This window comes from Canis aureus, chromosome 25 (genome assembly GCF_053574225.1).
Source record: "Canis aureus isolate CA01 chromosome 25, VMU_Caureus_v.1.0, whole genome shotgun sequence".
Lineage (NCBI taxonomy): Eukaryota > Metazoa > Chordata > Mammalia > Carnivora > Canidae > Canis > Canis aureus.
This window is the reverse complement of record NC_135635.1, coordinates 25,639,166-25,656,249: the sequence shown is the minus strand read 5'-3', so window position 1 is coordinate 25,656,249 and position 17,084 is coordinate 25,639,166. Positions and strand designations below refer to the sequence as shown.

Here is a 17,084-nt window from a genome sequence, read left to right as displayed (position 1 = left end):
TGAAAAACCCAAGTTCATTTTCCGATAGCATCCCTTAGTAAGGAGACAACCACTTTTCTTTCACAGATATGCAGCCCGGGTTCATTACCTTTATGACAACCATTATCCTCTTCCTGTTGAACTAAAAAGAGTCTGCCCAGCAATATGTTACCATGGTTATCTTAAAAAATAATAGAAAAAACCCTTTGATTCTCTTATTACTGGAAACACATTCTATGATATATCTAGAAGTGAAATGTCTTCCTAAAGTGGCATTAGAGCTAGAAGATACACTTATAATTATGATTATAAGAATTTCTCTTTATGCCATCCATTGTAGGCATCTGTATTTGACTTAACTATGCATTGTATTAATATGTGATGAAAAGATTCATGTAGGTTTATTCTTCTATAAGACAACAAGATAAAATGTGAACAGATATGTGCATGTAGGGGGGTGGCATGCACAGGTTGTGAGGTGTTGGAGGATACATTGTAACCTGTGAAAGATGGTTAACAGTACACTTTAAGGGATTTAAACAGTGGAGAATTCTGTTTATGTCTACATTCGAAGGCATGATGAACATTTAGGGTATCTGAAAGAGATTAATTTTTTTTAATTCGCTCTACTTAACTAGTGTTGGAACAAAACCCCAACTACTGTGAGTCAAAGAGCAAATACCTAGATATGGAAGAGCTGGTCTAAATCCACTTGACTCTGATAATATTAAAGGTCAATAGTCTTTCACTTAACAATTACTGATAATGTGTATAAATAGTGCATATTGTAGCTCTAAAAGAAAAATGGGAATGAAGTGGCATTAAGCAGTATTGTGCTGTTGTTATTTATGAACACATTACTTATTTTATGCAGTGGGCAGATTAAATGATAAAAATAATAGAAAAAGAAGCTCTTTGTCTCTAGTATGAAGTGTATAATTGCAGATGATGTGTGATGGTTAGTGGCACGAAGGTCACAGAGGGCATTCTTCTTAGAGCCAATTAACTGGCAGGTAAGACTTTCTTGATCAATTTAGAAAGAGGGCATTGGTCACCATAGTGTGAATGGCTAAGGGCAATTTGTTACTACCCATAGAAAAAAATATTATTTATTTAAAAAAGATTTTATTTATTTGAGAAAGAGGGAAGGAGAGCATAAGCTGAGGGAGGGGCAGAGGGAGAGGAAGAGGAACATGCAGACTCCAAGCGGACCAGGGAGCCTGACATAAGGCTCGATCTCACAACCCGGGGTGAAATCAGAAGTCAGACGGTTGAACCACCTAGGCACCTCAAAGAGAAAAAATTCCTATGTAGTAGATATATAGAATGAATATATTGACCTTCACATATCAGTGATGATGACAACACCTGTAGAAAAAAAGATAAAGGTGGAAAGGGGAATAACTATGACAGATAACTTACTTGCTTTCCATATTGTGAGGCATCAATAATGAAGTCTACCCAAAGTTTTCACACTTATGGACCGTGAACATTTGGAAATATGACTCTAAATTCAGCAGAATAATGTACAGATGATTCAATAGCAAATTCAGATGTGGGGGAAAAAGGCTTTGCATCTTTGTGAAGACATTTTCCCCTTAGATTCTACATTGCTGATTAAATAAAAGAAAATAGCATTCAGAACCCCAGTTGATATCTTCTCAGGTAAAGATTCTTCCCAGGTAAGATTCAGTTCATTTAACTCAACGTTTCTTTCATGATGGAACTAAGGGGTTCACTCAGTGACACCAAGAGGCTCATTTCGGTCATCTGGAAGACGGTAACGTCAGGAAAGAGAGGGAGCATGTGAAAATCACCTTCATCTTCTCTGGCTCCATGTTATCATAACAAAAGAGACTATGTGATGACTGAGGTAAACAAGTGATTCCCAAACTTGGCTAGTTATGATTCTTATCTGGAGAAATTTGCTAGAAATACATATACAAGCCCCTTATTGGAAAGTTTGAGCGAGGTGAACCTTACTAGTGCTGGAGAAAAACCGTTGGGAATGATGTGTAGTTGCTCAAGAAAAAAATAAACCTGAGTTCCAGAACACATCCTTTTGACTACTGTTACTTATGCTAAAATGCTAAAATGAAAAGACTGCATTTTTTATTCTTTCACTTTTTAAATTTAAATTCAATTAATTAAAATGTGATTTATTATTCGTTTTAGAAGTAGAGGTCAGTGATTCATCAGTTTTATATAATACCCAGTGCTCATTTTATTGTGTGCCCTTCTTAATGTCCATCACCCAGTTACCCCATCCCCCAACCCCTCATCCTGTGTCCCCTCCAGTGACCCTTAGTTTGCTTCCTTTTTTTTTTTTTTTTTCTTAGTTTGCTTCCTGGTTAAGAGTCTCCTATGGTTTGTCTCCCTCTCTGATTTCATCTTGTTTTATTTTTTCCTCTCTTCCCCTATGATCCTCTGTTTTGTTTCTTAAATTCCACATGAATTAAATCATATAATTCTCTTTCTCTGATCGACTTATTTCACTTAGCATAATACCCTCTAGTTCCATCCACGTAATTGTAAATGGTTAAGATTTCATTTCTTTTGATGCCTGAGTAGTATTCCACTGTGTATATATATCTTCCTTATCCGTTCATCTGCCAATGGACATCTGGGCACTTTCCATAGCTGGGCTATTGTGGTCATTGCTGCTGTAAACACGGGGGTGCCCCTTCGTATTACTACCTACAGTACCTACCTACTATCTTTGGGGTAAATCCCTAGTAGTGCAATTGCTGAGTTGTAGGGTAGCTCAGTTTTCAGCTTTTTGAGGAAACTTCATACTGTTTTCCAGAGTGGCCACACCAGCTTGCATTCCCACCAACAGTGTCAGAGGGTTCCCCTTTCTTTGCATCCTCCCCAACATTCGTTGTTTCCTGTCTTGTTAATTTTAGCCATTCTGGCTGGTGTGAGGTGCTAGCTCATTGTAATTTTCATTTGTATTTCCCTGATGCCCAGTGATGTTGAACATTTTTTCATGTGTCTGTTGGCAATTTGCATGTCTTCTTTGAAGAAATGGGTGTTCATGTTTTCTGCCCATTTCTTGATTGGATTATTTGTTCTTTGGCTGTTGAGTTTGCTAAGTTCTCTATAGATTTTGGATCCTAGCCCTTTATCTGATAAGACATTTGCAAATATCTTCTTCCATTCTGTCAGTTGTCTTTTGGTTTTGTTGACTGTTTTGTTTGCTATTCGAAAACTTTTTATTTTGACGAAGTCCCAATAGTTCATTTTTGCCTTTGTTTCCCTTGTCTTTGGAGACCTGTCTAGTAATAAGCTGCTGTGGCTAAGGTCACAAACGTTGCTGCCTGTCTTCTCCTTCAGGATATTGATGGATTCCATCTCCCATTTATGCCTTTAATCCATTTTGAGTCTATTTTTTGTGTGTCATGTGAGGAAAGGGTCCAGTTTCATTCTTCTGCATGTGGCTGTCCAATTTTCTCAACCCCATTTGTTGAAAATATTGTCTTTTTTACCATTGGGTATTCTTTCCTGCTTTGTCAAAGATCGGTTGACCATAGAGCTGAGGGTGCATTTTCAGAATCTCTATTCTGTTCCATTGATCTATGTTTTTGTGCTCATACCGTACTGTTTTGATGCTTACAGGTTTGTAATAGACCTTGAAGTCCAGAATTGTGATGCCACCAGTTTTGGTTGTCTTTTTCAACATTCTTTTGGCTACTCAGGGTCTTTTCTGGTTCCATACAAATTCTAGGATTATTTATTCCAGCTGTGTGAAATAAATTGATGGTATTTTGATAGGGATTGCACTGAATGTACAGATTGCTCTAGACAGCATAGACATTTTAACAACACTTGTTCTTCCAATCCATGAGCATGGAATGTTTTTCCATTTCTTTGTGTCTTCTTCAATCACTTTCATGAGTGCTCTGTAGTTTTCTGAGATCAGATCTGTTGCCTCTTTGATTAGGTTTATTCCAAGGTATCTTATGGTTTTGGGTGCAATTGTAAACGGGATCAACTCCTTAATTTCTCCTCTGTCTCATGTTTGTGTATAGAAATACACCTGATTTCTGTGCATTGGTTTTATATCCTGCCGCTTTGCTGAATTCTTGTGTGAGTTCTAGCCATTTTGGGGTGGAATCTTTTGGGTTTTCCACAGAGTATCATGTCATCTGCCAAGAGTAAGAGTTTGACTTCTTTATGCCAATTTGGGTGCCTTTTCTTTCTTTTTGTTGTCTGATGACTGAGGCTAGGATTGCTAGTACTCTGTTGAACAACAGTGGTGAGAGTGGACATCCCTCATGTGTTCCTGACCTTAGGAGAAAAGCTCTCAGTTTTTCCTCATTGAGAATGATATTCATGGTCAGAATTTCATAAATGGCTTTTATCATATTGAAGTGTGTTCTATCTGTGAGGGATTGTAATCAAGAAAGGATAATGTACTTTGTCAAATGCTTTTTCTGCATCTGTTGAGAGGATCATATGGTCCTTGTTCTTCCTTTTATTAATGTAGTGTATCACATTGATTGATCTGCAGATGTTGAACCACCCTTTTAGCCCAGGAAAAAATTACATTTGGTTGTGATGAATAATCCTCTTAATGTACTGTTGGATCCTATTGGCTAGTGTCTTAGGGAGAATTTTTCCATCCATGTTCATCAGGGATATTGGTTTGTAATTCTCCTTTTTTTGGGGTTGCATTTAACTGTAGATAATAGGTCAATAAGGGAATTGTCACAGAACTCCAAAGAATGCAGTACAGAATAAGTGATGAAAGATACATTGGAAGATAACTATAAAAATTGATCAATAAACCTTAGGGAAAAGTCCGGACATCCAGCTATTTAATTAGAGATGTTATAAAATTTATTGATATAGCTGTTTCACTTAATGGAAACTTCCACATAGAATCTATATATAAAAGTAATGAAGTGCATGACAAGTGGCAAATACGAAATAAAATTGTCAAAGTAGGGTATTATCTCAGCAGTTGGTGTTGATTTACATCTATTGATTATCTTGGCTGACACCCAATATTATTATAAGTGAAAGACTAATAACCCTATTTAATCAAGCAAAGAGAAAGAGTAATTTATTATATAATATCAAACCAGTATATTTTCACAGTAGAATAAACACAATCCGGGAAGTGAAGAAAATAACTCATTGTTTTAGGCACATGGCTAGTAGCGAGACTAATCAATGGATCAATCAACTATACTTATTAGGGCCTGCTATGGGCTAGACACTTCTATTAAATGCAGAGGACATAAAGACAGACAGACATGGTCCCAGATCTCAAATATCAGTTATGTGATCTCAAATACCAGTCTTTTGGTATCTAATCTAGAGCTAAGCTGATTTTTAAGTAGCTCATGAGTAGTAGCACAAAAACAGATGATGCACAATCCTTTAAGAGAAATTTTTAAAAAATCTCTCAGTGATATTAGTAACCTTGTTATTTTTCATATAAATCTTTATGCATTTTAACAAATATTAAGGAATTAAAATTTATAAAATTGATTTTGGTTAATTAAATGTCAAATCTGTGAGTGTAAAATTTGATTTGGTTAAGGCTCATCTTTTATAGATATGTACCTATTTAAAAGTAAAATGTTATCTTGAGATGAGTCATCTCTATATTCAACAGATCATATATATAGCATATTAAATAATTTTAAAAAGTCATTCTTGACTTTATTCAATCAGCTTAGTTTTGTTAACACTAAAGTGGCTAAAAGATATGAGGGAACTAGTGATCACGTGGGTATCAAAATGATAAATGTGATTCTGTTTAGTGTAATTAGCTATGCTTCTCTTGACATTGCCTGTATAGTGGTATAATTTACAAGTATTGTGAGAGGTTACTTTTATGGGTAAATCCCCATTTCTCTGTGATAATGACATGTAAGTTGATAACCAGCTTTATGTAAATGCAGCCTTACAAAATACTTCCATGCCAGAAACATGCTCAGGAGATTTAGAATATTTAGAAAATATTTTCAGGATTGACTTAATAGTTACTGATTCTGTTTTGCTTAGCTTTCAGGAAACATTAGGAGGATTTTTCTTAATGAAGTTTTATATATACAACAAAGGGTAACAATTCAAGCTAAGTGACACAGAACATGTTTGTCCATCCTTATGGAACCTATTTTAGGTAAACATCAGAATTCTATATTTAGGTGAAGGTCCAATCATGTATGCCAGATAAACAAGTATTACAGATTTCCCAAGAGTGAGTACACAATACAATAAACTGAACACAAGAACTATAGGGAGGAAGCATAAATTCTCTTTTTTATCAATCATAATTCTTTAAAATCTAACAATGTCTGCAGGTCCCCATATGAAAATCCATGATATTTATACTAGTAGGGCACAGAATTGTAGTAGAAAGCTTTGGCTGCTTAGCATGACAGTGCAGGTAACTTTTAGTATTTTAAAATTTATTAATTTATATTTATGCAAAACATATCACTAATATTCCATCCACATTTCATTCACTCTTAACATGTACATTAAAAATTGCAACATTAAAAATCAATAACATTTTGATTCACTTTTTACATGTGCATTAAAATTAGAGCAGTACCAAATGGATACACATGTGACACCACTGGGCATTTATGTCAAAAAAAAGTATACTCTTCCACTTTGAAATAGACACTTTTAAAATATATATTTAAATAGGCAAATGAGACCACTTGCCTATGCTCCTGAATCTTGAATAATGTGGAATTTTAGGGCTCAGGATCATAACCATATCCAGCGATAAATAGAGAGCTTTAGCTGGCCTGCTACTGAAAGACTGAATGTATTTACACTTTGAAGTTTAGTCTGGAAAAAACACATTATTCCCGATTCCCTTACTAGAGAGGGAAAAATGGAACCTTGAGTATAATTTTTCAAACATCCAAACTCTTTTCCATGATCTTTCTGGTTAAGGCTTTGGCTTTACAAAGCTACCATAAATGGTTTCTTGGTAACAGGAAACAATTTAGATGAGGAAAAGAGACTGGTTAAGGCAGCATCAGTATTCTAATGGTAATGAACCATTATTCTCCTCCAATAGATAATAGATTTGAGTGTTTTGTTTTCTCAGTGATTAGAGAACGTGTCCTCTTAATCCTCTTCCAATAACATCTGGGGACACCGACAAAAAGGGAAACATGTTCTTACATATAAGAGTATAACCATGAATACTCATGGTGACATCTATGCCTGAGAGATATTTACCAGACTTAAAATTATGAGAAATTATAGCTGTTGACTTACCACTTAAAGTAGCTTACATATCTTAAGACAGCCTGCTATTCTTAAAGGTAAAGTGGCTTAATCATTAGAAAATCATCAGTAATGAACATATGAAGCAGTAAAATCTTGGAAAACAAAATAAAAAAGAAATATCAACATAGGAAATACAATATTCATTGGTAAAGTGACATTGTAAATAAAACAAAAATTTTACACAAAAGTGTAAAAATTAAGATGCCACTTTCTGAAGGTCAAGCTGATGATCCATTAAGTAGGTTATAACTGCATTATTTTAAATCCCTGTATTGTTTAAAGAGATCCCTTCACATGTCTGCACGAACAAAAGAAGCGAAAACTCCATCTTCCCTAGCCAAGAGGCTTTCTGGAGTGTCATATTCTAAAATATTTCCTCGCTTCATCACAATAACCAGGTCTGCCGTCAGAATAGTGTGGACCCGATGCTGTGAGTGAAAAAAAATACACATATTTATTACAAATTTCAGGGCTTGAACCAAAGCAATGGAATATGCATATCTCACCAATTATTTATCTTGGGGTACTAGGGGGTACTAGAAGCACAGCCTCTTTTTCTGTCTTATTTAACACACCATTATTTACATACTTTTAAATACTGGTGAGTGTGTGTGACTGGGTCTTGGATGGGCTGTGTTAAATTCAGTGTAGCTAATATAGTAGTTTCAACACATTCATGGAAGTGTAAGGAGGCTAATTTTGTTTGTCAAATAATTAAATGATAAGAAGAACAATTGTGAACCAGTTGCGTTATAGTTTAGACTAAAATCATCTCTTGTGTAGAGTCAACTCATTTGTGGGCTAACACACAATTTGAAGAGCCCTGGAAGGTGGTTCAATTCTGGAAACACAATATGGGAAAGTCCATTCTGGCATGCAGTATTAGAATGGATTATCCAGGACTTTACACATGCTGTCTTTCGAGATCATTGCCACACACTTGTCCTCTCTTTTCACCTAGTACCCTTTGGAGAGAAGCTTTGGGATTAGTAATTAATAATAATAAAAGCTAGCACTTACTGAGTTTAAACTATACATTAAGTGCTTCACACACATACTTGTTAATCATCAAAACATTCCTCAAATATGAGTGTTTTCAATGTGTGAGATCATTGTGGCTCATAGAGATAAAGCAAAATCAAGAGATCACATAGATAATAAAAGCAGCAAAACCAGAATCAAAATCAGACTTATTGACTTCAAAGCATGAGACATTTCTGCCTTGCAAATTGTTTCATAGGGAGTATCTGCTATCTTTGAGGACTTTTTCACCAGCTATTTTTAGCGTTATGACTTAGAACATAGGCTTTGAGGTTAGACTGGGCTTGTTTTTTGCTTTCCGCACCTGTTTGGCTGTACAATCCTGATCAACAAACATAACTTTTATATGCCTCAAATTCCACATGTATAAAATGATGGTAATAACAGTACCTGCCTCACAGAATGGTGGTGAGGATCAAATGAGATAATCCATTAAAAAAAATTCAGCAGCTTGTCTGACACATACAAGCACATACTAAATGTCAGCTACTATTATTTTTTATTTTTAAAATTTATAAGGGAAAAATCTGTGCCATGGGTCTTTTTACTTCTCTTGGTAAGATACATGCTATGCAGTAGAAATATTATGTGAACGACAAATGTGAGACACATGTATTTTAAAATTTGTTAAAAGACACATTTTTCAAGGCACAAATAAACAGGTGAAATCTAGAAATCTATGTGAAGTTGTATGAAATCCAGTTGATTTTTTTTGAAGGAAGCTCCATATTCCATGTGGGGCTTAAACTCATGACCCTGAGGATCAAGAGTCGCATGTTCTAACAACTGAGCCAGCCAGGCATCCCATGAACTCCATTTTAATAATATATTTTAATCCAATATATTCAAGAGATTTTATTGGATAACCAAAATAAAAACTATTAATGGTATCTTTTACATGTTTCTATTAGTACTAAGTCTTTGAAGGCCAGTGTGTATTTCACACTTACAACATGTCTTAAGCTGGACTACCCATATTTCAAGTGCTCAGTAGCCACATGTGGTTCTGGGTTACCATACTGAACCTGGACTATGCAGGTCAAAACATGAGCATGCTGATGCCAAACTCAGAAATATCATCTGCTTATCAGATACACAGTTTTCCAAAATGCCTTCTCCTAACAACTCTGAGTCCAACCTAAAGCCATCCCCAGGGCAAAGACCTATCTTCTGCCCTGGGCCCTTAAATGGGGTAATCTCAATGCTTATGCTTTCAGAGAAGCAAAAAGTCATGGTTTGGACAACTAGAGGAGAAAAGAAAGATAGATAGGGAGGATAATAAAGATGCCAAATCAGAACATGTACCACCGTTTCCAACATCCATAGACAAACCTATCATTCACTGAATATTAGTAATTAAGAATATATATTTAGGAATTACTAAAATTTGCAGGATACTGTTTATTTATCTTTGAGAGAAGGCCGGAGTCACTAGTATACCCATGCATTTAGAAAAAAATAAACTTAAGGTTAATGAACTGGGTATTTTCCTTCCAAAAAAGATTAAGCCTTCAAAAACCATATCACAGATGCTAAAAAAAGAATCTGGCTCTAAATACATAAATAGAATGATATAAACATTGCCTTATTATGCTAAAATAATGGTTATTCAAGAAATAAAAATAAAAACATGGAAAAATATTGGCCAATAGAAATAAATATATGTGATGCTCATTTCATTAATCCAAATTCTTTTTTGCTTGAGAAAGTGTGGTTTCAATTATAAGAGCAATGATGCAATTTTCAAAATGCTCTAGAGAAATTAATCTAATCAAGAGTGATGAATAAATCACTTCCATAAATAAATGCCGTGTGCTATTTTGGTGCATGAAGGCTTCTTACTTTTAGAAGCCAGAGAAAGTTATCTTTTGAAGTTCTTTCACAATTTTCAGTTGTAATTAACAAAATTAACATAACAACTTTAAGCAGGGAAGAAAAATTAGTTACTGTTTAACAGAGGTAAAAATCATTCTACTAGAGTTCTATCACAGGTTGCTGGTGTTTTCTCTGTGCAAAGCCTGGGAAGAGGAGTTGGTCCCATGGTAATTCATCCTACCCATGGCCTTCTGTGTTCCAATGGGGAGGTATCTTAGGGGCCACCTCCTCATTAGTGGTCTTGAAGAATGAGTGAAAGATACAGAAGTCTATAGAAAAGTATTCAGTCAATGTAGGCAGACAAGAAAGAGAACCTAATTGTTTGATTAAAGATACAAATAATGCTCAAATCATCTTCCATAAACTAAATGGGGCCAAAAAAAAAAAAAAAAAACCTAAATGGGGCCAGTCAACAATACCATGCTTCATGCAGAAGAGAGAAAACTAGTCTTTTGAGTAGGCAACGGTCTGCTTCCCTCCTTTTACTTGCTCGTTTAAGGACAATAGGAACTTCTCCTCCCCCCGCTGCCCCTACCCAAATATCTCCCTACTTTCTCCAGTGAGAAAATTCTGGAAATTTTAGAGAACTGTTTTTCAAGATAGCCAATTCTCTCATCTATTAAACCATTCACACTCTAGTATGAATGACTCAATCAGGTAACTCTCCTCCAGGACAGAGTTCATTGGGAAAGTGAGAGAAAAGTGGCTTTTTCTTTCCTTAGGCCTAGTGTATGGAAGGTGGGCCCTGATGGGAGTCATTTTCTGCCACTTTAAACAAGTGCACTTCAAGGAGTGCTCTTTCTCCATGCATCATTCCACAAAAATGGAAGCATCAGCAAACACTCCATACATAGCTTCTAGTATTCAACAGTTAGGCCTAAATAATTCTGTAAGTTAAAAACTGCGATCTTCAGGGCAGGTAAGGAACATGCACAGTATTTTTAAGGACACTTACAACCTATTCCCGAGGAATAGTGAAATTGGTCCTTAGGACAGAGGTAAATCTGATTCTCTTGCATTTACATATTAGAAAATTATACGTGTGCCTCATTCAGTATCGAACATAACTGAAGCAGGTGGTTGAGCCGATTGATGTGAGAATGCTCTGTAGGTAGTTCCCTCACCACACACCATCCCCACTTTAATCACTGTGTTAGCCCTGCCTGACTGAGGGGATTCCCCTAAGATAACTACCAGAGAATGGGATAGTTGGCAGAGTAGCTGATGACGGTCTACTTGTTGGTCATCACCAAAGTGGAAAAGAGGCCATTCTTGTGGGCGAGCAAGTTTGGAACAGTGTCACACTCCACTAAAATACCCTCAGAGAAGACTAAAACAAGACCTGCATCCAAAATAGAAGAGACACGGTGCTGGAGAGAAAAGAGAAATGGAAAGACAAGAATCAGCAAGAGGGAAAATGTCCAGGTGATTCATTTAAAAAAGTTCTTGTGAAACATTAAGCCTAACTGTGAGCAAGAATCCATCCATCTGCAAAGAGGAAGAAGAAAATCATGGCCTACTTTAAGTCAGCTATTACAAATACAAAGATTTGGGCAATTCTTCAATTTGATTGGTGCTCGGAGACAGCATCTGCCTCAGCTGTGATTTATCTCATAAAGCCTTCCTTTTTTAGATAGTTAAGTGAATAGAAACCGAAATTCAGTGTACGCAGTAGCAGAACTGGCAGTCCTGTTGAAGAATTTTGCTTCTGAAACTGCTCATCAGATGATTTGATTATTGAAACGCGAATTATCCTATATGAACTACCATCTGTATCTAGTGAAAAAACACAGGCATTCCTGCTGGAATCCTTAGAGCTAGGATAACCCATCATTGTAAATTAGGAGAGCTAGTTTGGGGATAGTTTGGGGAAAAAAACAGTTTGGGGGAAGAAAAGATAATATAAAGGCTTTCAGAGCATAGCTGTGTTGTTTTGTACAGATAAAGAAGCACTGGCAGAGAAATATATAATTCAACATATGGATATCTGAATTGCTCCAAAATAAAGATTATTTAATCTTGGAACAAAAACCAAAGAGGAATAAATCAGCCCCATCTCCAATACTTACAGCTATTGTAACAACGGTGCGGTCTGCAAAAGCCGTCATTACCACTTTCTGCAAAATGTTTTCCTGCCAAAAAATAAATTAATTAAGTCTGAATTTTCTCTGGACTCCATTCTCTCGCCATACTATTTTGTCCTTGAGAGTAAAGTACCCCATCCCCAGGCCCAATCCCTTCAGAGAACTCCCAGCTCCTGCCTTCTGTGTAGGTGCAACAGGGAGTAGTCCCTGAAGAAAGCTTCTGCTGGGTTCTGTACACATCTTCAAAAGGCAAATAAAACTCAGTGATAATAATGACTGATAGATTTGGTACCAGGGAACTGAAAGGGGAAAATGAAATTAAATGGGCATGGAAATGCTCACTTGAGTTATGTCACAAATAGTAATGAATAAAACCCTAAGATGGTGTTAACTTTTGGGTCAGAAAAGGAAAAAAATAAAATACATGCTCCAACTTTGGATTTTGACTCATAAAAGAACCATCCAGGCAAAAACCATTTTTATTTCCACCACAAAATGTTACCATTATATTTTGAAAGATATTCTGGGTAAAGATTTTCTCTCTCTCCTAGAGAAAAACTTGATTCCTAAGTCTGAATTCCTGTCAAATGGCCCATTGCCAATTAATTCATTCTCCCTTTCTCTCTCATCTCTACTGAGGCTATATTATAATAAGCCCAATATTCTAAGTCCTTAGCAATTAATACTAATTTTGATGTAGTTATGCTTATTTAGTGAATTGGCTTAATTAGAAACTATTTTATTGCTTTAAATTCTGTTAACTTTGAGAAGGATATATAGCTTTGTATAACTGATTAGTCTTAATAAAAAGAAATGATGTCAAATTAGCATCTCCATATATAATAGGCTGTTAATACACAAACTGTTTCACCTTTTTTGGATATTTTTTTACCGAATGTAGAGTGTTCAGCAAGAGAGTATCATGTTTGTGGATTTTTAAAAATTTTTATCCTTTCTGATGCCAAACTTTTAATATCAAGTTAACTTGTATAAGAACAACATTGATTGCTAGTGCATACAGTTTGTGGTTTAATGTGACATTTTCTCCACTCAATCACAGCCTTCTAGACAGATCCTTCTTGGCATATTTAACAGTTTTAAATAACTTCCTTCAAAAGACAGTTTCTGGCTTGCTACCATGAACACACTGAGAAGATCATTATTAATTCTAGTGAATCCTTCTTCTTCAAATTGCTTTAGAAAATAATGATTGATTTTTGGTTAGGAATTTCTATTAAATAGAGATTTAAATACTTCATTTTATAACTTCCATGGCATAAGCCTTGAACATTTGAATACAGTACAGTACTCTCATCAACTGAGCAGTGGAATTTGATTGTTTTAAGCATTTATTAAAAAGTGATGGCAAATTAATTTTATGTACTGGCAGTAGGAACTCCTTTAAAGCTGTCATGTCTCCTTTATTGTGATTCTGAATGTGCTACCATCAGTTGATTAAAGAGATAAATGAGAAGATACTCAAAACAACGGTACTGAGGACTTTGCACCCAATGGAGAGAAAATACGTTGTAATTTTCATGTGCATTTCTCTAACTCTTCAATTTAAAAAGTGCAGATAATGCACTCACTGTGGCCATGTCAATGGAAGCTGTTGCTTCATCCATGATGAGAATGCTGCTCTTGCGGACAAAAGCTCTAGCAAGGCAAAACAGCTGTCTCTGTCCAACACTGAAGTTCTCCCCACCTTCGGTGACAATTGCATCTACATCAGAGAGAGAAGCAAGATTTCATTAAAATGATACTAACATTTTCCTTGAGCAAAGTAGGGAAAAGTAGGAATGTCCTACAAGAGCATGCTGGATCTCACTGTACTGCTGCAGAAACGTGAAGAGGAATTTTACTTTGGAAAAATGAAGATGATCCTGAGCCATCCTAATTTTGACAAAAGGTTGTAAATTACCTCCTTATAGTAGGATATAAAATACTGGTAAGCATTTTGAAGACTGGAAAACCTCAGAGGTTTCTCAGATCAGAAATGACATTCTTGACTCCCATATTCGTTCTCTTTTCATCATATACTATCCCACTGAACTGTAAGCTCCATGTGGTTAAGGACCGGGTTTGTTTTTGTTCATCAGTGTATCCTCAGCACTTGGTATCTGACATAACAGCTGAATAAAACATTGTTGTATAGATAAATGAATGTCACATCCTCACTGTCATTTTCACCTTTTTTTTTTTTTTGGATTCCATCCACATTTCATAAACTGTCCTACTGTGAGTTTAAGATAAATTCTGTTTCCAAAATACCCTTTTATTAGAATTCAAACAGTTTGTAGTAAGGTCCTGGGGGTAAATTTCTATTGATTATATTCTCATTGCATTGAATTCTTAATGATTTTTTAATGGTTGGGTGCTATGCCTTTATTTTCTAATTTTTCATTTACATAATAAATAAGGAGGGTGCTAGAAATGATGAATGTTCTTCACCAGAGTTGGCCTGAACCAGATCTTTTTTCTTTTTTCTTTTTTTTAGATTTTATTTATTTATTCACGAGAGACACAGAGAGAGAGGCAGAGACACAGGCAGAGGGAGAAGCAGGCTCCATGCAGGGAGCCCGATGCGGAACTCGATCCCGGAACCCCAGGATCACACCCTGGGTGTGAAGGCAGGCTCTAAACCGCTGAGCCACCCAGGGATCCACAGATATTTTTTTCTTAAATATTTTATTTATTTATTCATGAGAGACACAAAGAGAGGGGCAAATACACAGGCAGAGGGAGAAGCAGGCTCCCTTCTGGGAGCCTGATGTAGGACTCTATCTCAGGATCTCGGAATCATGATCTGAGCCAAAGGCAGATACTCAACCACTGAGTCACCCAGGTGTCCCTGAACCAGATCTTTATCAAACAAGTGATGTAATCTTTATGTAGAGAATGAGCATAAACAACATTCAATTACATAGTGTAAGTATAATCACCTGTTGCATACGCTGTACTATAACCCTTGAACACGGTGCTCATAATTCAAAACAGGTTCATACGTCTTTTGTGTTGAGTGAAGAGGACTAAAAAATCATAATTGCCTGTATTCCCAATTACTAAAGACCTAAACACCACAGGAGAAGGGTCGGTATGCATTATCAATTTCTCAAGTAGACTTGCTGGGCTTTCCATGCAAGACATCAAAATTATAATGGGAAAGTTCATCCAGATCCCTGGAATTTCTCTCACAGTTTGACACTGGCAAGGTTAATAAAGCTATCCTTTAAGACATGGTATCTCATTTCTGTTTGTGGGATGCCTTTCCCTTAGGACTTAATTAAAATCACAAAAGGTATTGTTTCTGAGCAGGCCCTCCTTCCCAAATAAACTTGGTGCTATTTTGTGAGGTTTTTTTTTTTTTTTTAAATACCAAAACAACACGATCAATATGGCAACTACATGTTATGTATTAAAATTAGAATATCAGCCAACTCTTATCTTTCTGACTGCTTTCTTAAATGAGTTCAGATTTTAAGAGAGCAAAAGCCCAAAATTAGGGATATTCATCATTTTTATGAATTAAAGCCTGCATTGTATACTTTTTGTTGTTTTCTTAATCATGTTCTTTCATTATTCATGTTGTTATTTTATTCTGTCACGAGTTATTTGCCAGAAATTGTCTCTCTCTGGGACTAAATTTATATAAATGATTGTTTGAGTATGTTTTATCCCTTACAAGGGTAGCTAAAAGTGAGATTGCAGCAAGGTCATAGAACATAATATCTTCACAAAATTATGTCACATAAATATAAGGAATAGGTAGGCCCTCCTGTCAACAAAGAAAATGGCTGCCAATGTGGAGAAACTGCCTACTCCTACATGGTATTGATTAGTCTGAACCTAGTAGCCTCTTCAATCCTCTTACGCACTTACTGGGGGCCAGGGGTCATGTAAATCACATGAGTAGAATGACCACAAGGAAATATTCTGATTCAAATGACCTGTATTACTGGAGCATCTGGGTGGCTCAGTCGGTTAAACGACTGACTCCTGATTTCAGCTCAGGTCATGATCTTAGGATCTTGAGATTACGCTCTGCACTCTGCGTGGAGCCCATTTGAGATTCTATCTCTCCCTCTCCTTCTGCCCCTCTTCCCCCTTACTTGCATTCTCACGGGAATGTGCACTCACTCTCTCTAAAAAAAAATAAAACAAATTTACCTGTACCACTGAAGATGAAAAGACTAAAGAGTTAAATGTACTAACTGGGGTATTATGGAATGTTCATATAGAACAGAATTTGTTAGAAGTTTCATTCAACGCAAAATCATTAGATTTTGAAGTGTCCTAATGATCTTTTGGAGGTTATTTTAAATATAAGGGAATTTAACATGCATTATGTGATTCTAGCATAAAATATAGGCAGAGATATATAGAATTAATTGAATACATAAAAATAAATGTATTGTCTAGAAAATATACCTAGACCTCCAGGTAGGGATTTGACCATATTCTTCAGCTGAGCAATTTCTAGAGCTTCCCAGAGTCTGTCGTCAGTGCATTTACATTCTGGATCTAAATTAAATCTGTAGGGGAAAAAAAATAAGTTGTTTAGTCAATAAATAAAAATAAAGGAATTTTTACATATGTTTGCTTATTGCTGTTCTTTCCTTAAAATATAAGTCATATTTATTTTGATTATTGCTATATCCCTTGTACCTAGAACAGTGCTCAGGATAGAGCAGGCATTCAGTTCATGTTGAGTGAATAAATGAATGACCTTAATGTTATGAAAAATTTTTTCTGATATATAATTAGTAAGATTATATGCAAGATATGACATAATAAAATTCATTATGTGGATTTATCCACTTTCATATTACATTTAATGTA

At 35.8% G+C, this 17,084-nt stretch overlaps 1 protein-coding gene across 11 annotated transcripts in view; it reads right to left on the bottom strand.

Annotated features, from left to right (window-relative positions):
• Positions 1 to 4,798: 4,798 nt before the first annotated feature.
• Positions 4,799 to 17,084, bottom strand: part of ABCC9 (ATP binding cassette subfamily C member 9) — a 148,550-nt gene continuing 136,264 nt past the window's right edge. For 9 of the 11 annotated variants that reach the window (XM_077870791.1, XM_077870799.1, XM_077870794.1 and 6 more), the window contains 4 exons: positions 16,674 to 16,777; positions 13,835 to 13,968; positions 12,231 to 12,293; positions 4,799 to 7,673 (listed from right to left, as the gene is read on the bottom strand). In XM_077870791.1, coding sequence (XP_077726917.1) covers positions 7,536 to 7,673; positions 12,231 to 12,293; positions 13,835 to 13,968; positions 16,674 to 16,777 — 439 coding nt within the window. In that variant the 3' untranslated portion in view covers positions 4,799 to 7,535. Of the gene's footprint in view, positions 7,674 to 11,355; positions 11,532 to 12,230; positions 12,294 to 13,834; positions 13,969 to 16,673; positions 16,778 to 17,084 lie in introns of all 11 variants that reach the window. The other 2 variants (XM_077870798.1, XM_077870800.1) reach the window with 1 other exon arrangement.